The sequence below is a fragment of the Sarcophilus harrisii genome, chromosome 1 (genome assembly GCF_902635505.1).
Source record: "Sarcophilus harrisii chromosome 1, mSarHar1.11, whole genome shotgun sequence".
Taxonomy (NCBI): domain Eukaryota; kingdom Metazoa; phylum Chordata; class Mammalia; order Dasyuromorphia; family Dasyuridae; genus Sarcophilus; species Sarcophilus harrisii.
This window is the reverse complement of record NC_045426.1, coordinates 192,780,587-192,802,545: the sequence shown is the minus strand read 5'-3', so window position 1 is coordinate 192,802,545 and position 21,959 is coordinate 192,780,587. Positions and strand designations below refer to the sequence as shown.

Below are 21,959 nucleotides of genomic sequence, written 5' to 3'. Positions count from 1 at the left end.
GGAAAAGATGGATTTTTTTCATTCATAGTACGGTTTTATCTCATAGAATAGTTGCAGGGATAAAGGCAAATGAAGCATAACTCTGCTATTTTGAAACCATAAGTAAACCTTGAAAAAAACACAGTTAAATAGATTTATTTAAATGTTTATATCTCTATATACTTAAGTCTTACAGTCCAAAAGCAAATTGGTTATTTTTATTTGAAAAGTAAAAGACAAGAATGTTGAGTAGGAAGTAAGAACACAAAAAATTTTATATACATTATTATTATTCTCTCCTCTCTAGTATAAATGGTGAACTCATTTTTGAAAAAACTAGGGCTAAATAAACAGAATATGTTACATAAATCACATCATTTATCACAAATTAATTTTAAAACTTAGTCACAGGACTTGGTGCTTAATTATAGCACAATTATAATTTATGATTTTTAAAAAAATAAGTAATCTTAAAATGCAACATGAAACTGACTAGCTTCAACAATAAGACAGATACATAATATTTATCATATGACAAAGATCTGTGATTCTGCCAGTGTAGGACTTTCTAGTACAGATTATAGTACATCTATAACTTAGCCTATAGTCACAGGCCTAATAAGTGTCAGAGGTGAGATTAGAAGCCAGTTTTCCTTACTCCAAATCTCAGGACTACATATAACTACCACTCTGCCATCCTTTTTCTTCTCATAAACACACACACACCACTACACACACACCACTCACTGAAAACTAAGTCTTAGAGCCAGTTAATGTTTGTTACTTTTTAGCTCATATTACATGTTAAATAAATACTACAGAAGGAAATAACCATTCAATAAAACTTACTTGATAGTTTTTTTGCAGTTTACTTTGAAGTGTGTGGCACATTTTAATCATCTGCTTCAGTTCAGATCGTGCAACTGGAACTTCACAAGTAGGGCTATTCCAATCAAGAAAAGATCTGTTTTATAAAATGTAAAGGAATATTACATTAATAGTGTGTTGTACCCACTTAAGGGATTTGTTAATAAACACAAAATAACATTTTTATTTCCAAGTGATACATTTAATTAGATGCTACAAACATTTTATTAAGTGCCCTGAGTCATGTAAACTACCATCTTAGACTTTAGAGGACCACAGAATTTGACAACTGGAAGGGACATTATGATCATCTCTGCCAATTCCTTGTTTTAATGGCATCTAGGGAAGTTATGGGACTTACTTGTACACAGTCACAAAGCTGAACCAAGTGTCATTAAAACTCAGGCTCTTTCTCCTACTCTTGCTCTTTATACTACACCAGACCAAACTTATAGTTATTTCCTTATTACTATATAGAATTGGATTTCTAATTTCATTGACATAAAAAACTCCCAGATGGGGAATTTCCCTTTACTTATGGAAGCTATAGGTAACTTCTCCATAGTTACAGTATTTGGGTCCTGAAAGTATGATTTTGCCTAGCTTTTTTAGCTCTAAGGCTATCTACTCACTGTAGGTATCACCTCTATTTTATCCCTTTATTTCTTTATTCATTCACCTATTCATTCACTTATTTCCTATTTATCCCTTTGTTATTATTAACATGTATGAGTTAGATCAAATTCATTAATAAATCCATGCTTAAATAATATTGTATAATTTACCAAGGGTTAAAGTTATTTCAATTTAGGTTGAAAGTGAGAATAAACAATCCATTGTATAATAGAAATTGCTACTTCTAATTGAGTTTTCTTTTGCAAATGTTATTAATAAATTACCTCGATAGGGATTATGGGTCAGGACCTGAAATTTCACTGGTAGGGGATCTCCCAAAGTCAATCAGTAACTACAATTCATAATATTACAAGGTTGCCTGGGGAACTGAAAAATTAAGTGACTTGACTAGAGTCACATACACATGCACATGAATCTGGGTTTTCCTGCTCCCAAATCCTCTATCTACTCTGCCACCATGTCTCTCATGCAATTGTAAGTCAGTCAATAAACATTAATTAAGTGCCTATTATGTGTCAGGCACTATGTGGTCAGGGGAGATGTCATTAGTGAAGTAATTCCACAGCAAAGATCTATCCATCTCAGGAGCAAGTGACCAACCAGAAAGAGGGCAGCTTTTTTCTCATCATACATATCATGTACCCTGACAAAGAACCTGGTGCTAAGCTACTAGTGGAAGATCCGCTTCTAGTAAAGACATATGTAGACAGCAGAAATATTATCTCACTGACATAAATCTAAATAATTGGAAAAATATTAATTTCTCATGAGTAAGCCAAGTCAACATAATAAAAGTGAAAATACTTCTTAAATTAACTTAGTTATTTCCTATCATATTGACTGAACTACAAAAGAATGATTTTACATAGCTTGAAAAAAATAATAACATTCAACTGGAAGAAGGAAATAAAAGTCAAGAATCTCCGGGGAATTAATGGAGAAAAGAGTGATAAAAATGGGGGCTATTAGTAGCAAATCTCAAATGACACAACAAAGCAATAATGTAAAAATATAAAGCACAATCATCTGATTAAGTACAGAACATAGAGAACGAAATTAACTCAGTAACATGGTATTTATAAACCTAAAGACCCCAGTAACTGAGGGAAGCCCAAAATTGCCAAGCAAACTGAAAGCAGTACAGCAAAATTAAATACCACCCAATATCTTACACTATAAATAAACCTAGACAGACATAAAAGGTGACATATTGTATAAGCAAATCACAGGTGCACGGAAAAAAATTACCTCTTCAATTTGTAAATAGAGTTCATAACCAAAAAAGGGTCAGAAAGAATCACAGCAGAAAGAAGATAAAAAGAAAAATAAAACAGTTAAAATTAGAAAGAAACAAACAATTCAGATAAAAATCTTTGCAGAAAAATTTTCTAATAAAAATCTCATATCCAAGACATATAAAGAATTGATTCGAATTCATAAGACTAAGAGCCATTTCCCAATAAATAAATGAACAAAGCTTATGAACATGCTGTTAGCAATCATATGAAAAGAAAAAAAAAAAACTCACTGATTAGAGAAATTCAAATTAAAACAACTCTGAACTTCCATCTTATACTCATCAAATTAAAAAAGGTAACTAAAGAGAAAATGACAAATGTTGGAAAAGTTGTGGGGAAACAGGGTACTAATGTACCCTAATGCATTGTTGGTGGAGCTATGGTCCTATCATTCTGGAAAGTAATTTGGAACTAGGTCCAAAAAGTTACCAAATTGTAACCCCTTAGACCCAACTGTACCATTACTAGGCCTATACTTCAAAGAGATAAAAGTTAATGAGTGAGTGTGTAAAAGTGTGTGTGTGTGTTTATGGCAGCTCTTTTTGTAATAGCAAAAAACTGAAAATAGAAAAAAACTGAAGATAGCCCCATATTGGGCAACAGCTAGACAAAGTATGGTATATTAACACAAGTATTAGTATGTCATAAAAAATGAAATAGACAGTGTCAAAAGAAACTAAAAGATTTCTACGAATTGATGCTTAAAGAAGTGAACAGAATTACAACTTACACAATTACATTATAAAGAAAAACTTTGAAAGACTTTAGAACTCAATGCAATAACAAACCAGTATTCTAGAAGTCCCAGGATAAAATACACAACACACCTCCTACCAAAAAGGTCATAAATTTAAAATGTAAAATGAGAAAAAATTTAGATGCAGCCAACATGGAAATTTGTTATGTTGAATTATTCATATTTGTTATAAGAGCTTTTCTTTTTCTTCTTTTTTTTTTTTTGCTCAATTAATGGGAGGAGAGAAGGAAAGTAGATCAATGCTTGTAAAAATAAAAATGCTTTTATTTTATGAAAGATATAGCATTTTAATTATCAATACTATTATTATTATTATTATTTAATGTTCTTGGAATTTGGTACACTTCTATCAACTTTTGACTTCCAACCTGAAGATTTTGCTTTAGCCTGCTTTCTTTATTCCCTTATAACTCCCATCTCTAATACAAAGGTAAAATTCTTTAAGATTTTTTCCAAATTTATGATTCTAGTCAATATTAGAGCTAACAAATTACTGACTGAATACTGAAGTCACCAAAATAGTTTACATATGCTAGAACAATGAAGTAGAAAACAAAAGCAACATTATAATAATATTGGACAGTTAAAATAGGAAAACACAACTATTCAAAGTTGTCATTTCTTGATTCACAATTTATATTAATAATGGAAAGAAGCATTCTCCTGTAAAAATTGTCTGTGCAAACACAAATTTAAAATATTTGTAAATGTATGTCTTTTTAGTTTTGATATATGAAGATAATGAAATATTATTGTTCTATAAAAAATGAACAAGTAGATTTTAGAAAGGCCTTTGTGTACATTGTACACCACAACAGCAAGACTGTGCAATGATCAATTATAAAAGATTTGGTTCTTCTCAGTGGTTCAGTGATCCAAAGCAATCCCAATAGACTTTGGACAAAACCATTTGCATCCAGAAAAAAAAATAAGTAGACTGAATATTAATCAATACATGCTATGTTCACTTTTTTCTGTTTTTCTTTTATCTCTTCCATGTTTTCTCTTTTGCTCTGATTTTTCTCTCCCAAAATAATTCATAAAGCAATGTATGTTAAAAATAAATAAATTTGCTAGGAAAAAAATGATCTTCTTATGGTACGTTCTTGGTAGTGTTCTGACATCATTTCAACCTTATTTTTATGCTTATATGACTGTCCTCTCATCCTGTCTCATTTGACTAGACTAAAACCTCCATGAGGACAGGGATTGTGTATTCCTTTTGTAGCCAACACTATGGAAGGTACATACTAAAGTAAGGGGGTTGTTAAATATTCAATGAATGGAATTAATTGCACTGAGTTTCCTCCAAGTTCACTTTCTCCCATTAGTTTCTACCTTTGTCTTCCTTCCTTCTTCCTTTCCTAATTTCTTTTTTTTCTTAAAGAATGAACAGTTTTATTTATAGATTAAATAAATCAAATTAAGTTCATAACCCAGATAAAGGATATTAATAACAATTCTATCCCAAAGGTCTTATGGGGTCAGTTACTTACAGCCCATACCCTGCTTAGCACTCCTATCCTTGTCTAAGTTGTCCTGTTATCTAAATATGGAATAAGTTGTCCGTGATACACATGGTAACTGAGCAATCACTATGGAGGTACTGGGTAATAACCTATCATAAATATCCTACTGGTCCCTAAAATTTATATTCAAATGGAGATATCTATAAAAATACTCACTCCAGTGATGTAATTCATAGCCTCCTCTCTATGCTTGCTCACACAAAGATTAAAACTCACATTCTACCATAAATTTACCATGGATCACTATGGGTTAAAGCATTATATACCCAATGGTCATATTCTTCACTTATTACTATCCCTTCACCTCACCATCCCAGTCTCTTTTTGTTTATTTATTTCTTTGATGATATTCTTAATCTTCTCCCTTGATGATATATCCATATCCTTCTCCTTCATAAGTCCTTGTATGTACAATGCTACCATTCATTAATGTCTACCATGTACTTCTCTATTGTCAAGTGGGCACTTCTCAATTTCAGTCCTTTAGACAATGTACTATCTTATAGATTTTCAACCACACAAGTAAGCAATCCAGTCTACTCACATCCTCTAGGTTCAATTCTTTACTCAAATAAACACACATACAGAGAAGAGGAGGTAAGAAGAGATAAGATGATAAGAGAGGAAGAGGAAAGAAGAAGAGAGGGAAAGGGAAAGGAAACTTACAATTTCAAACAGTGTCTTAGAACACTGAGAGGTTAAGCTAATTACCCAGAATCACATATCTAGTTCAACATAGGACTTGAACCAATGTTTTTCTGATTTCTTTTTATGCTGTTGTTTCAACATCTGTATAGTGTATGTTTATATGTGTGTCTATATAAATATAAAAAGACACATATATACACATTGCACACATATATTGTATATATCACTATATATGCGATAACTGTATACATATTATACATGAACAAGGTTACAATGCTAATCAAAATTTTTCTTCTGATGTCCTTGTATACATAAACATTCATGTATATACCTATATACCTACATACACATACATGTGCATGTAGTATACCTACATGAAGGGGACTGATATATGCTCTGAGTATTTCTGATACAGTTCTGATGCTTGAAGAAGATCAAAATGACATTACTATGTTGGGGTCAAGGTATACAGTGTGTGTAACTATTTGATCAGACAACTATGAGCTCAGAAGGCTCTGCCACAGGTCGGCTGCAAATAGTATACATATGAATAATTAGAGTGAAGTCTCTAAATCTGTGCATCTCACATTTCTTTTGAGCTAATGCATTTCTGCTTTGCTCAGAGAGCACAGAGCCTTCTCTTTGATGTGGGCATTCCATGCTGGACAGTCCCCAATCCAGTGTCAGTAAAACAATAGAGAGTGGTTTCCCATAATGAGAATTTCTTATACCAGTGAAACCAGAGGGAAGGAAAAATCTAAATCAAAAACCCACTATCTGTCAGAATAATTCAAGTGACATCTAAAGGGGTGAGGGAAAAGAGAAGGAAAAGATGTTAAAGGAATAGGGTTCCAGGAAGCTGACAAATATATCAATAAATCATTTGCCTCTATCCCTTACCTGAGTTTTTGAGAGAGGGGGTTCAAAGCTTCATTCAGTTCTAGCAGAAGGGCAGCCCGAGAACTTAATCCTTCTGTAAGCAGTACTACCTATTGAGAAATGATTTACAAAGCAGTTATAAAATGCCATAGTAAAACAGTCTATTTTATTCAGTACTATATTTCAAGAAGGGCATTTATTTGCAGTTTACTTTCTAAATTACTGTCTTAGATTCCTTTAACTTATAAATAATTAATATTAAGGAAATGTTTTTCTAATTTATATTCCTGATCATATTTGAATTTATAATTCCTAAAATCAGAAGTATAAGATAATTTAATAGAACAACTTTTCCACGATGCTACTAGCCTTTATTAAACTTATGCACTTATGCACTTCCTATTAAGCTTGGAATTTAGGACACATGGCTTTAAACTTCTCTTCTGATGAGATTAACCAGGAACAAGTCATTCAAATTCTTTGAGTCTCAGTTTTCTCATAGGCAAATTAGAGATAAGCATACCTAGAACACCTAACTGAGGGTTGTGATGAGAATCAAATAAGATGATCTACAGAAAACATTTTTAAAAAAACAATTATAATCATCACAATCACCATCATCTATGAGTTAGTTAAATAATGCTGGAAAGAGGATTTTTCTGTGTTTTTGTACCACATCTAGAATTTCATTGATATTCTGAATCTCCAATAAGAAAATTCTCTCTATGAATAAAGATTAGAATTTGATATGTAATGTACAATCTTAAAAGAGCTGCTTGGAGATACCAAAGTTTCATTGACATACACAGGTAATGTAGTAAATGAGTTTACCAAGGTTTTTCTTTTTTTCACCTAATGGATAGATCACCTTTTGTATATTATCTTTTCCCATTAGATTGTAAGTTCTCTGAGGGCAGGAAATATTTTTCTTTTTTCTTATTTGTACTTCACACAGAGCCTGGCATATAGAAGACACTTAATACATGTTTTTTTATTATCTCTCATCATAAAATAAAATATAGAAAAGAGAATAAATAATTAGACAAGAAATGTTTACTTTGGTGAACAATACTTCTCAAGGAAAACATGACATCAGTGAGTAGTTATTCCTATAATTTCAATTTTTATTATTGATCTCATCTTATTAGGCAAGAAATATTTACTTTGGTGAACAAATACTTCTCAAGGAAAAACATGACACCAATAAATTAAGAAGTATTTATTTAGTATACAATATTCAGAAGGCAACCTGGTGTGATGAATAGAGGAAAAGTCTTGGAGTGAAAAAGATTGTGGTTGAAGCCCAGTCTCTGAAACAGACTCCGTGAGAGATCATGGGCAAATCATTTTAGCTACCTCTTACTTAGAGAACTGCACAAGACTATAACCAGCCTGAAGTGGTGGAGGGTGTTAACCCACCCACAGTTAACGAAAAAAAAAAAAAAAATGAAATCACTGGTCCAAATAGAAACAACAACAAAAAATCAAAGTACAGTCCTAAGGTAAAATAAAAATTAATCCTACAAGTAAGGATCTGGAATTCTACAATAGATACAATCTATATTGGTGAAGAGACAAATTGATCTGTGCCCAGCTAAGTGGTGCAGTAGATAAGAGTGTGAGGCCTAGAGTCAGGAAGACTGTGTTCAAATGAAGCCTCAGTGATCCTGGACAAGTCACTTCATCCTATCTGCCAAATGGCAAATCACTCCAGCATCTATGTCAAAAAAAACCCTAAATGAGGTCATAAAGAATCAGACATAATTATAACATGGAATAAGAACAAAATATGTTGGCATTCTCTCTAATGATGCAAATTACAATCCATTCCTCTCTCTTAATTATATACACACACACACACACACACACACACACACACACACATAAACATACATACAATTTAACAAATTGCACAGTTTAAGGGGATGAAAGGAGAAAGGCTTTGATTAGCAAAGAAGGCAAATTATGCTAGACTAGAGGAGTTGCAGGAACAAAGATAAGAATGATAATGACAATGACAATGAGGTGATCAACCTAATTGGACAAAGGTTACCCTACTATAAAATGGAAAAATATAAGAAAAATATTTTCATTTGAGGTACTAACTCAATGGTAGAGATGGGAGAGCTCTGCTGCATGAGATATAACTGGCCACTGAGTCAAGAATGGTCTCATCAATAGACTAACAGGGACAACTCTACCCTTTTCAGATAATTTTCTTCCTATATTCCAAATGTCTTGGGACTCACCTTCATTGTTTTGTGTAAAAGAAATATTCTACATCATGCCTCCTGTAGATGAGGACTTCTTTAACTTTTTCCACTCACAACCTCTTTTTGTCCTAGAAATTTTTATGCGGAACTGTCTTGAATCTGAGCCAAGGTGTTTCTGGCAGCATTCCTGCATGCACAGTGCAAAGTGCACATATTGTGTATTCAGAACCAATACTACAGTGAAGCAGCATGATGCAACCAGACAAGTGCTGTCAAAAACACCTCACTTTCGTTATGTATTTGATGTTGAATTTTGGTAGTTGCATTCAGAAACCTTTTACTGTTGCCAAATTTTTTGTGAATCACATATTTGGTTATACCACCCCATAAAGGGTCTTGACCCACAGTTTAAGAAGCTTTGGTCTAGATGAATTTGAATCTATCTCTCAAGGAGCTAATAATATTTCATATTTTATTTTTTTTATTTCTGAGCACAGGTAATTGAACATAAATGACACATGGAATTTTCAATTTTGGTAGCTATCTTAGGAGCTGCTAGATTTTTTCACTCAGTATTGGTTACCCTGTGGAAACTATTCTCTGACGTCCCTACATTGTTTACATTATTATAACATAGTCTGTATAAAAAAAAAAAAAAAACCATGGAAAGGGCTGTCTCCTGAACTAGGAGAAGGAGATAAGGAGAAGGGGAGTTGGAAGCTTCAGAATGGTGATACTGAAGGGTAGTTTTGAAACGTCTTAGTTTTGGAAAAAATATTTAATATAGGCCCTAGAACAAAATGAATAGGAATTGGGCAAAGATGAAAAACTTCTGAAACAAGGGACTTGAACCAGGTGTCATAAGCCTAGTTCAAGAGTTAAAAATAAAATTAATTCACCAAAAAGGACAATCACCCATTGAGTGAGGGTTAAAATAAAAAAGATTTAAAATTGGAAGAAAACTTGCAAAGACCAACTACCTCATTTTACATAAGGGAAAACTGAGGCTTATAAAGTTGTAATGGCTTGCCCAAGTCCACATCCAATAGGCAAAAGAGTCAGAATCTCAAGCCAGGCTGTTTGACTTTAAATTCAATGCCTTTTCCACAGTACCAAGCAGTCTTTTACACTTTGAGACCCTTGAGATTCAATTGCAACAAAAGAATTCTAAGGAATCTGAAAGGAATTCAGGATTTTCCAGTAGTATAAAAATAAGACAAAATATAACTTGGGAAATAATAGAAATTGTATCACCTACCACATTTTGGAGTAGGAGACTTATTACATATTTATTTAGTATCTATCATATGCAAAACATTGCATCAGGTTCCAAAGAAGGCAAACTTTAAATAAGTTATAGACCTTGCCCAAGTGGAGCTTACAATCTAGTGGATAGTATAATAATTCTTAAATTATCTCTCTCTAAATCTATTTTCTAGGTCAATTGTTTTTCCAATGATGTATTTTATATTTTCTTTCATTTTTTTTATTTTGTTTGACCTATTTTTGATGTTTCATAGAGACATTAGCTTCCACTTGCTCAATTCTAATTTTTAAGAAAGTCTTTTCTTCAATTAGCTTTTGTACTTCCATTTCCATTTGGCCAATTCTATTTTTTAAAGAATTGTTTTCTTCAGTGGATTTTTTTTTTCCATTCAGTCAAATGTATTTTTAAGAAATTATTTTCTTCAGTCAGTTTTTATCCTTCCTCTTCCAAATTGTTGACTCTTTCTTGCATTCCTGTCTGTCATGGATCATCAACTGGCCTATATAAAATCACTGTAAAATCATTATTATTACTAGCAATATTTTTAGAGTTCCATATTTTACATAGTAAGAGCTTCAACAGAAAACAAAAGCCATTTTCTTTAAATTGCTTTTACGTGATTACCTGTCTCTGTAGCTGCATGACTTGAGCTTTCAAGAGATTGATACGTCTTTCATCAAAACATTCACTCTTCCCTTCTTCTATAAGCCAATCATATTGATTTCTAAAAAATTAAAACTTTATTTGAAATGCTACATCAATAAATGTTATTAACATTGTAGTCAATAAACAATGATAAATGGGATTAGAAAAGATATAACTTTCTTATGAAAAATACAAAAAAATGTGTGTACTTGTGTAAGTTTATATACTTTTACAAACCAACCAAATTCAAAAGGGAAGGAAGCATGGTAATTGAAGGCATTCCCCTTGAAGGAAAGATCCAACAGTGAGGTACAAAGGTAGAAGACAAAGCAGGCAGAACTACACAACATATTCTCAAAAAGTAAAATGATGCAACAGAAAAAAAACCGGAATTAATGTCAGAGGGATCTAGGTTCAGGTATGACCTGCTTTGCCAATGATCTATGTATGATCTTAGGCAAGTCATTTAATTTCTCTGATTCCCAATTTCCTCATTGAGGAAATCCTAATTTCCTTTAGATGATCTCTAAAATTCTTTCTAATCCTAAATCTGACTCCTTAGGAACAGATAGTTTAAAAAGGCAGACACAAAGAAAACTGCTAGTCTATTGCTTTGAGAGGCCCAGTTATAATATTCTGTATGTTGCAAGGAATGTGTAGAAACAAAAAGGGGAAAGAATCTGGTGATATTCATGGATATGATTGAGCAGCAAGGACTCAACAGTAAATGTCTTAGAATATACCCTTCATGTATGATATTTCATATGTTCTCCAAGTGATATCCCTCTCTTATAATTTGGCTATATATAATATGTGTGCACACATATTCATATAGATATATATTTTTACATCTATGTACCCATATATGCACATGTAACATACATGTATACATATGTCATGTGTGTATGTGTGTACAAATGTATAAGTGTGTATGTGTATGCATATATGTGCATGCAATATCCAAAGGAGAGTCGTGCTGTATTCTCCCCTGGCCAAAGAACATCTAGAGTACTTCATTCATATCAGGGAGACACTTTTAGAAGAAGTGAGTAAAATTAGAATGCATTCAGAGGAGGCCAACCATGGTGGTAAGAAGACAAAAAACCAGGTCATACAAGTATTAGTTGAAAAAACTAGGGATATTTACTTTGGAGCTAACTTATGATATACAATGATACAATTATATTTGGGTATGGTTAACTACTAGGAAAATTTAAGTAATATAGGGATACTGCTGAAAACTCTTCCCATATGCTATCTCTGGACAACAAATAGTTAGAATTAGGGTTTGGTAGCTGAGTATGCATAAATTAGAATCAATAAAGTTAATATATGAATCAACACTGATTAGAAATTAAAGAAAACATTTTCCATTGTTTTCTGAATATTACAACAATGTATTCAGTGAGAATCTAATGAATCTAAATAAATTTAAAACATTCATGTATGCTTTACATCAAATGCTCCTAAAACATTATATATTAGAACATATTTCTAGCTTCCAATAATTTATTTCAATCTATTGACACAATTACAATTATAAATCAACCTAAGAAAAAGTCTCTTAAAAAAGATGATATAAAAAATAGTGATGATTTTTTTAAAAATCCAAACACTATCCATGAAGTCAGGAACCTTGTTTTCTAGTACCTACACCTTCACTAACTAGATCTGTGGACATGAACAGATCAGTTCCATTCTCTCCACCATACTCCCTCATTTATAAAATAAGGGAAGTGAAATAACTAAGCTCCATGGTTCTATTCAGCTTTTACTTTGGTGATTCTACGATTTTCTGCTTATAACGAGACATTTAAATGACTTTTGGAGTTCTGGAGAAGATACCTTCAGCAAATTAGACTATGTTTCTCTTTTTTACTAAATCAATACAAGAACTTCAAATAACAGAAACAAGGGGAAAGAATAGGGAACCTATAAACATTGTTCTTTCATTCTAAGAGGAAAGAACAAAAAAACAATCTAGGATAGCTCTGTTAAATTCCTATAGCCTTCATCTGACCTTTGTAAAGGTAAGTAGCTTTGAAGTTTTGAAAATTTCTATTTACAACATATTGGTTATTTCTAGTTTGTTACAAATATTCTGACATTTTTAATAGCATCACAAAAAAAAAAACAATGTCCTTGCACTGTATTTCTGAGAGTACTATGCTTATATATGTAATCAGAATTTCATATCAATTTAATTCTTCATTTTAATAAAATTTGTCTTCAAAAAATAAGCATATAAGCCGACTTCCCGGGGGGAGGGGGAATATCTTTCCTACTGTTAGCTATTATTTATTGTTAAGCATTGGAATAAACACTCTATTTTGTGACTGAAAGTAATCATTATGCTACACTAATATATTTCAATACCTCAAAACTTCTAGTTCACACTTTAATCTAGAATTTTCCTCCTGGAGTTTCTGGGAAAAAAAGAAGAAAAAGAAGAAATACAATGATAGCAATTTATAATTCTTAAATTTAAGAAGCCTAATCTATAATAAGATATAAGGATTTATATTTTTAACTATTTTAAGACACTTCTCTCCTAGGAAATCAAATTATATATAATGAATTTTTAACAGCAAGTTAATTTTCACTATATGATGATGAATATAATCCTAGGGACTAGAGACATGTCCATGGATGGGAAGTCAAGGTCAGAAAGTTGAGTCACTTCATAAAACAAGTATGAGTTGTATAATAGAATTAAAAAACACAATAAAGAGGAATGATTAAATTAGAAAGCAGTCAAAACCAATCCAGATTTAGGATTACAAGTTAAAAAGAAATAGAAAATCAACATTGATATGTTGTAGCATATATATCATTGGTATATATTGGCCAATATATGTATATTGGTATAACATTGGCCAATAATGGCTTAACAAAAATTTTCAAACTCTTTACTTCTCATTAGAGAAAAACTGGCCAACTAGCCTGAGTTGAGAATAGATTAGAAGGGTGTGAATAGCAAAATTCATCAAGTCAGTTTCCATAGTCAACAGAGATCCTATGAGTCAAACTCTATCAAGCACATACATATCAGAATCTCTGATTTGTGGAAAAGGAAATATAAATATTGATCCATTTAAAAGTAGCCCAAAATTATAAAATGAGTTACTAGTGAATCAAAGCATAGGATTCATTTCATGATTATCTACATGGCACTTCATTGATCTATTAGATTGTCTACTCTTCCCCTCAAATTATCAAAATCATTATTTGTACAAAAGGAAAGTTATATACTCTCAAAAGGTATTAAATATCTTTTTTTTTTTGGCTGAGACAATTGGGGTTAAGTGATTTGCTCAGTGTCACACAGCCAGGAAGTGTTAAGTGTCTGAGGCTGAGATGTGAACTCAGTCCTTTTCACAATACCACAGTATCTAGCTGCTCCAGTATTAAATATCTTTCAAAAAGACTACCTAATTTATAAATGATTTTATATATATATATATATATATATATATATATATATATATATATATATATATATATATATATGAAAGAAAATGGAGAGGGAGTTGATTTTGTTTTGTCACATTCATTATTGAAAAGAATCCAATTCTCTTCAATTTTATATTCAATCTGTAAATTAGAAATAAATTTTCACAATATAATGTTCAGCAGTCCTCGATAATCACAGAGCACTCAAATATTCTGGTTGAAGTTATGTTAGTAGTAGATCTAATGCTGGTGTGCTTCCTAGGGCTCTCCAAGCAGGCCAATGCCATGCCCAAAGAATTATTATTAACAACTTAAACTGCTCTCAAATTTATTAAGTAGCAATCCTTAGCCAACAGTCATGTAAGTTGCCAACTATCAACTGGTTTGAACAGAAGACTGGGAAGTAAAGCAAAGAAAGGGAACTTTTCACTTCCAAAGAAATCTATGGTAGAATTAGAAAGAGAAGAGAGTCGTTTTTTTATTTTATTTTTCCAAATATATGCAAAGATAATTTCAACATTCATGTTTGCAAAACCTTATGTTCCAAATTTTTTCCCTTTCCTCTCCCCTTTCTCCTCCCCAAGACAGCAAGCAATCTGACATAGATTAAACATGTAATTCTTCTAAACATATTTAGCTAAACATAGTTACATATTCATCATGCTATACCAAAAAAATCAGATCAAAAGAAAAAAAATATGAGAAAGGAAAAAAACCAAGCAAACAAACAAACAGCAACAAAGTGAAAATACTATGCTTTGATCCACATTCCGTCCCCATAGCTCTCTCTCAGGATGCAGATGGCTCTTTCTATCACAAGTCTATTTGAATTATCTTGAATCACCTCACTGTTGAAAAGAGCCAAGCCTATCATAGTTGATTATCATATAATCTTGTTGTATACAATGTTCTCTAAGTTCTGATCACTTTACTTAGCATCAGTTCACAAAAGTCTTTCCAGGATTTTCTGAAATCAGCCTCATCATTTCTTGTAGAACAATAATATCCCATTACCTTCATTTATTATAATTTATTCAGCCATTCCCCAACTGATGGGTATCCACTCAGTTTCTAGTTCCTTGCCACTATAACAAAGGATGCTACATTTTTTCACATGTGGGTCTTTTCCCCTTTTATGATCTCTTTAGGGCACAGATCCAGTAGAGACAGACACTGCTGGATCAAAGGGTATACACAGTTTCATAGCTCTTTAGGCATAGTTCCAAAATGTTCTCCAGAATGGTTGGATCATTCACAACTCTACCAACAATACATTTGTATCCCTTATCCCCTCCCATTTTTCCATATCCTCTCCAATATTTATCATTATCTTTTTCTGTCATCTTAGCCAATCTGAGAGGTCTGAGGTGGTATCTCAGAGGTATCTTACTTTGCATTAAGAGAAGAGATTTTTAATAGTTACTACTGGATACACTTTTAATTCATAAAAGAAACATTTACAACCCTTAAGACTACAGTTATACCTTTTTATCATATTCTGCAAATTTCCTACTTGAAGACATTGGAGATTCTCTTAATCAAGTTTTTCTCCTTTCAGTAGATTCCAGTAGAATCTGGAGAACAAGAAACAGTTGGGAATGGACTGGTTCCAGGGTTTCTGCAGAAGTGCTTTCCAACCTTTAAAATATAAAATAAGTCCCCAATAGCAAAAGAAAAAAATTAAGGTCTTACGATGGAAGGTCATTTATTTATCAATAAGAAATCAAAAAAAAAAAGCATTTATAAAGGTAGCAGGGAGAATAAAGTACAAATTTGAAAGACCTGAATTCAAATCCTGCCTCCAATATTTACTAGCTTGAGACCTTGGGCAAATCACTTAATCTCTGGCTCAATTTTCTCAACTGTAAAATGGGAATAATAATAACTTCTTCTTAGGTTTGTAGAGAATCAAATTAGATAATATTTGTAAAATATTTAGCATGATGCCTGGTACAGAGTAGACACTAAATATAATGCTATTATTATTTTGGGGTAATTAGCTGGTGCAGTGGAAAGAGCACTGGGTCTGGAATCAGGAAGACTCTTTACTAACTTCAAATCTGGACTCAGACACTTACTAGCTATGTGACCCTAGGTAAGACGTTTAACCCTGTCTTCCTCATTTGTAAAATGAGCTGGAGAAAGAAATGGCCAAACATTCTGATATCTTTGCCAAGAAAACATCAAAAAAGTTTTAAGAAGAGTCAGACATGACTGAAATGACCCAATAACAACAAATTATTATTATCCTATCTTTATATTTCAGAAAAAATATAAACCAACATTGGTCAGAACAATATCTGAAGTATTCTAATCAAATGTAACATAATACAGAAACTAGTTCTAATGTGCTAATTCTTAATATCAAGAAATAAGTCCCAGGAGTTATTTCTTTACTATTAGCAAATAATTTCATCAGTTTAAATTTTTTCTTCCCATTTCCTTTTGTTTATTGTCAAAAAGAAGGAAAAGTTAGATCTCATTCTGTAAATAATAACTATATTGTGCTTTATATCACATTTCTGAAATGTGTAAGACAAATTTGTAAGAAGAGTTAGCATTGTTATTGTTCTCCTAATGATATATCACAAAAGAAGTACATCCATTACCAATGGTTCTATAAGTTATGTCTCCCTCAATACTGTTGCAACCTCTTTAACTTTTACCCAAATACCAAATGTCACTAAAATATGTTAAACATTGCAGAATTAACAGCTCTCTGAAAATTTTTGTCAGCTGTCATTTGTTTCAAGATGGCAGACAATATCACCAATCTAGGGCAAGATGGCACAATGGGAAGGGTGCTGGACTTGAAGAACTTTGGTTCAAATCCCAACTCTGCCACTTACTTTACTAAATGTGTGGCTCTTGATCACTTCTCTGGAACTTCTCTGGAACTTAGTTTCCTCATCTCTAAAGTAAGGTGGTTAGAGGTGATAGATTCTGAAGTCTTTAACCTTAGACCTCAGCTCTAAAGCTATGATCCTATTATGCTATGAATTAAATATCAAGATGTAATATTCTTCTCTAAAATATAATGTTCTCTGGGAACAGGTTTCTTGGGGAGCTTCTGGGAGCAGTCTTAGTTTCAGTTCAGTGTAATCACCCCAAATGCAGTCAGGAGTTAAAGTCCAAATCCTTTATTTTCTCTTTTAAGTACTGTCTCCTTCCTTGGGCCCAGTTAGCTTTCTTAGAGGCCTACCTCTTTCCTTGGTTCCGCGAGTGCTTGCTGCTAGTCCTTTGTTTCTGCCAGCTTCAGCCTCTAGCTCCTTCCGAATGTCTCCAGCCAGCACAAAGGTGGAAAATGGAATGAATCTGTCTCCTCCTCTGAGAGTGGGCTTGCCCTTTCTGACTTCTGAACATTCCGGACTGAATGAATCCTGGTTTGAGGCTCCTAGTTTATATACGCTCTCTTAAAAGTATGAATCTTATAGAACTCTAATAAGTACTAAGTACATTAGTGAACTAGAGAACTGTTAAGTACCATGCTAAATTAGATAATTATTGTTTCTATCAATCCCAGTGACTTAGCACCTTGTAAGAATCCTAACATCAAGATATCCACTCATAGATGATTCAAACCAGTTCCAATTGTTCAGTAAAGAAGAGAATCAGCTACATGCAGAGAGAGAACTATGGGAAATGAGTGTGGACCACACCAGAGCATTTCCACTCTTTCTGTTATTGTTTGTTTGCATTTTTGTTTTCCTTATCAGATTATTTTTTCTTTCTTTCTAGATCTGATTTTTCTTGTGCAGCAAGCTAACTGTAAAAATATGCATACATATATTGGATTTAACATATACTTTAACATATTTAACAAGTATTGGATTACGTGCCATTTAGGGGAGGGAGTGGGGGGAAGGAGGGGAAAAGTTAGAAAAGAAGGTTTTGCAAGGGTCAAGACTGAAAAATTACCCATGCATATGTTTTGTAAACAAAAAGCTATAATAATAATAATAATGATAATATACAAAAAAAGATATCCACTCATATTCTTTAATGAGATAAAGACAGGGAGAAGAGTCTGTTGTGACTAAAGGCGGAAAACAACCACCGAGAAAGGGGAACAGAGACCTAGCTCAAGTAATCCAGAGCAGCAGGACTCATTTGTGGCTGCAGTAACTCAGTAAATCATTCACACCATGAATTGAAACAAAGGTGACCCTGGCACCAAGAAGGGATTTGGATTTGGTGAATTTGTCATTGCTGCTGAAAAAAAAAAAAAAAGAACCAAAGCTCCCTCAACAGTCTCATAGTACCTTTGACTCAACAAGCTGTTCAGCAGGATTTGGGAAGTCAGTTCCACTACAGCTCCTTTCTTTCTATAAAATTGGATCTAAACAAGCAAATTTTGATAAAGAAAATACTTATTTTGAAAATGAGGAAGAAGACTCTAGCAATGTTGATTTGCCTTACATTCCTGTTGAAAATTCGCCTACACCCAGCAATTCCATTCCAAGTCAGCAGAGTGACAGTGATGATGATCCCCTGGAAGTATTCATGGCTGAAATAGAGGATCAAGCTGCTTGAGACATGAAGAAACTTGAAGAAGGAAAGAAAAAATGTGAAGAGTATTCTAGATGATGTTGAAGAGGAAGATGACTAAGAAACTTATTTTCAATGCATGGCAGAAAACCCTACTCCTAGTATGGTTCAGAAAGATAACTGGAGTATGACAGTGATGGAAATCCCATTGCACTTTCCAAAAAAGTCATTGATCCCCTTCTTCCCACTGATCATTCAGAGACTGACTAGCCACCATTTGAAAAAAAAAATTCTACAATGAGGATGAAAAGCTAACCAGCCTCATCCCACAGCAGGTGATAGATCTCCGACATAAGTTTCATCTTTGGGTCTCTGGTGCTGTTCCACCCTGAGTGTACACAGCCAACTCTCATCCAGTGTCAAGGTGTTCCGTGGCACTGAGAAGGCGACACATGATTGGCATTGCCAAAACAGGCAGTGGTAAAAATATCTGGCCCATGCTGCTTCACATCATGGATCAGAAGGAATTGGATCCAGGGGATGGACCCATAGCAGTTATGTGTACCCTACCAGGGAGCTGGGTCAGCAGATCCATATAGAATGCAAGTGGTTTGGGAAAGCACACAGTTTTCGATCTGTAGAATGTATGAAGGAGGAAGCATGTGGGAGCAGGCCAAAGCCCTTCAAGAAGGGGCTGACTGATTATGTGAAATATACCAAAATCTCCAAAGGATTTTTTACCCTGTATGTGATGAAGCTGATCAGATGTTTGACATGGATTTTGAGTATTAATCAGTCATGTCCATCCTGATAGACTTTTTTATGCAGTTGAAAAATTGGCCTGAGACATTCTTATTGACCCTGTCTGAGTGGTTCAGGGAGACACTGGAGAGGCAAGTGAAGATGTGACCCGGACCCAGCAAATGGAGCTGGCTCACTCGGCATCTGGTAGAATTCACCTCTTCGAGAAGTGTCCTCTTATTTGTAACTAAGAAAGCCAATGCTGATGAACTAACTAACAACCTCAGGCAGGAAGGATACTATCTAGGGCTGCTCCATGGGGACACGGATCAAAGTGAAAGGAATAAGATCATTTTGGATTTTAAGAAAAAGGGCATGCCAGGTCTTGTGGCTACAGATATTGCAGCATGTGGTTTGGACATTCCTTCAATTAAAACTATCATCAACTATGATGTGGCTCAAGACACTGATAGCCATACACATAGAACCGAATGGACAGGCTGAGCAGGCAAGAAGCATATGGCATATATTCTCTTTACTCCCAAGAATACCAATTTGATGGAGACCTTGTCAAGAACATGGAGAGGGCCAATCAACATGTTAATAAGGAATTTCTAGACCTAGCAATGCAGAATGCCAGGTTTCAGAAATCTTGATTTAAAGGAGGGAAAGAAAAAAACCCAACCTTGGTGGTGGAAGCCTTAGTTACAGAGAATGGCCTGGTCTAGGTTCTGAGAACACAGACTGTGGAAAAAGCAACAATGTGATGAGTATCTATGAGGCCCATAAACCTTCCCAGGGGCCATGGGAGACTGCCTGACTGCCATGGAAGCAGCTTTTCATTTGCAGTACAAGAGCCATTTTGTTGCTGCCAGTTTAAGCAACCAGAAGGCTGGGAACTCTGCTGCTGGGGCAAGTGGGTGGATTAGCGAAGGGAGTTTGAATGCCATCCTAAGTAATTCAGCCCAGCAAGGCCATGCCAATTCTGGCACAGCCACCAAGGGCCTCCCAGGTTTTTTCAGTGCTGGAAACCTAAGCAGTGTTCCAGAAGGGTACTCATCTGCTGGAACCCAGGGTCCCAACAACACAGTGTCTGAGAGCAACAGCTGGAAAGGACTTGGTGGTGGCAGTGTTAACAGGAATAGAGAGCAATGCCCAGAGAATCGAGATTGCAGTCACCATAGTCATAGAGACAGTAGTAATCACCATGGTGATAGTCCACACATCATGGAGATGGTCGTCATGGCGATGGATACCACCATCCAGAAAGGAGTGGCCAGCATGGAGAGAACAGACATGGAAGTGGTGGTCAACATGAGAAAAGCCATGTTGGGAGTAATGGTTGGAATAGAGAAAACAGGAAAGAGGCTTGTGGCTGTGAAAGCAAAACAAATGGCAGGATAGACAACAGGGTGGATAGCAGAATAAACAACAGGATGGTCAGCAAGACAGACTTGAAGACAGACAAGATATCAAATAACTTTGCTGTGCCTGAGCCGCCCAAATGCAAGAAAAGTTGATGGGACAGTTATTAAAAGGATGTGTGCAAAAGCATGAAACAGAATGGCTGGAATGTATTTTTTTTTTAATTTCTTCTTCATAAATGGCTGTGTCCTGGAGATAAGTTGGGGTCCACAAATCTAAGATGCAAAGATCCTTGGCTCCTAAGGGACATCAATAGCCAGGGCCTAGAAATAAGACCTCTTCTTTAGAATCATTTTTCTTAAGCTTCCTTTGAAGCTGCTTTGGTCCTCATTGGATGTTGAACCCTCAGGTTTCAGCAGGACTCTAGCCACAGGGAGAGCTAGAGCTCTAGCCAGAATGGAGTTTCTGGTATATTTTGAGAGACTTGAGAGCAGTAGGCAGCCAAAATCTGCTCCTGAAATCCTATTTAAGTGTTGAGGTGTAATGTCCGGGCTAGTTCTCTGGAGGGTCTCAGGATGGGCCTTGGTCTTTAGGTGGAAAAGTGATGAAGGCAGGAGAATCACCACAAGGCTAGTCAAAGATGGAGTCCTGAATCTTCTCTGTGTCTGTGTCTGAGACTCTTCTGTGTCTGTGGTTAAGAGGCTGGTTCCCAGTCCTTCCAGCCCTTAAATACTTCAGTACGATTACATCACTACAGCAACTGAGCATGTGCAACCATTACATCACCGTATCACATTAAGTATATGTTTAAAGAACCATTATCTCACACTGAGTAGGTACTTAACTATAAGCACCCTACTGTCCTTGATTCAAGTATACTTTTTCAGAGAGTTCTGGCCCTCTGCATTGAGGGGCCAGTTCAGGTTGTCCTAAAACTAACTATGGAGTACAGGTCTATACTCTATAGTTTTGTTATGGTATTTTTTTTGGGGGGGAAGCAGGGGGGATTCCCAACTCCTGACAGATTTTTTTTTTCTTTTCTGCTGGCCAGGTATGGGTTAGTGTGAGACAAGCAGGCTCTCTGCATTGTGAGTTTTGGATTCCAAAAATGGCAACAAGCAGGCACAATCTTGTAAATTACTGACATGACTGCAGGTGTGCTGCAACATTTGGGAAGCAATACTTTGGTTCTTC

General features: G+C 34.4%; 1 protein-coding gene and 1 pseudogene across 6 annotated transcripts in view; one reads left to right on the top strand and one right to left on the bottom strand.

Annotated features, from left to right (window-relative positions):
- The window catches only part of LOC100925754, a 205,356-nt gene that overhangs the window by 119,959 nt on the left and 63,438 nt on the right, over positions 1-21,959 (bottom strand). For 2 of the 6 annotated variants that reach the window (XM_031968144.1, XM_031968102.1), the window contains exons 3-7: positions 15,656-15,809; positions 13,095-13,144; positions 10,698-10,797; positions 6,615-6,703; positions 829-943 (exon numbers count right to left, since the gene is read on the bottom strand). In XM_031968144.1, the coding sequence (XP_031824004.1) occupies positions 829-943; positions 6,615-6,703; positions 10,698-10,797; positions 13,095-13,144; positions 15,656-15,694 (393 nt within the window). In that variant the 5' untranslated portion in view covers positions 15,695-15,809. Of the gene's footprint in view, positions 1-828; positions 944-6,614; positions 6,704-10,697; positions 10,798-13,094; positions 13,145-15,655; positions 15,810-17,373; positions 17,650-21,959 lie in introns of those variants that run through there. The other 4 variants (XM_031968126.1, XM_031968135.1, XM_031968111.1 and 1 more) reach the window with 3 other exon arrangements.
- Positions 18,311-20,935, top strand: LOC100925488 (annotated as a pseudogene).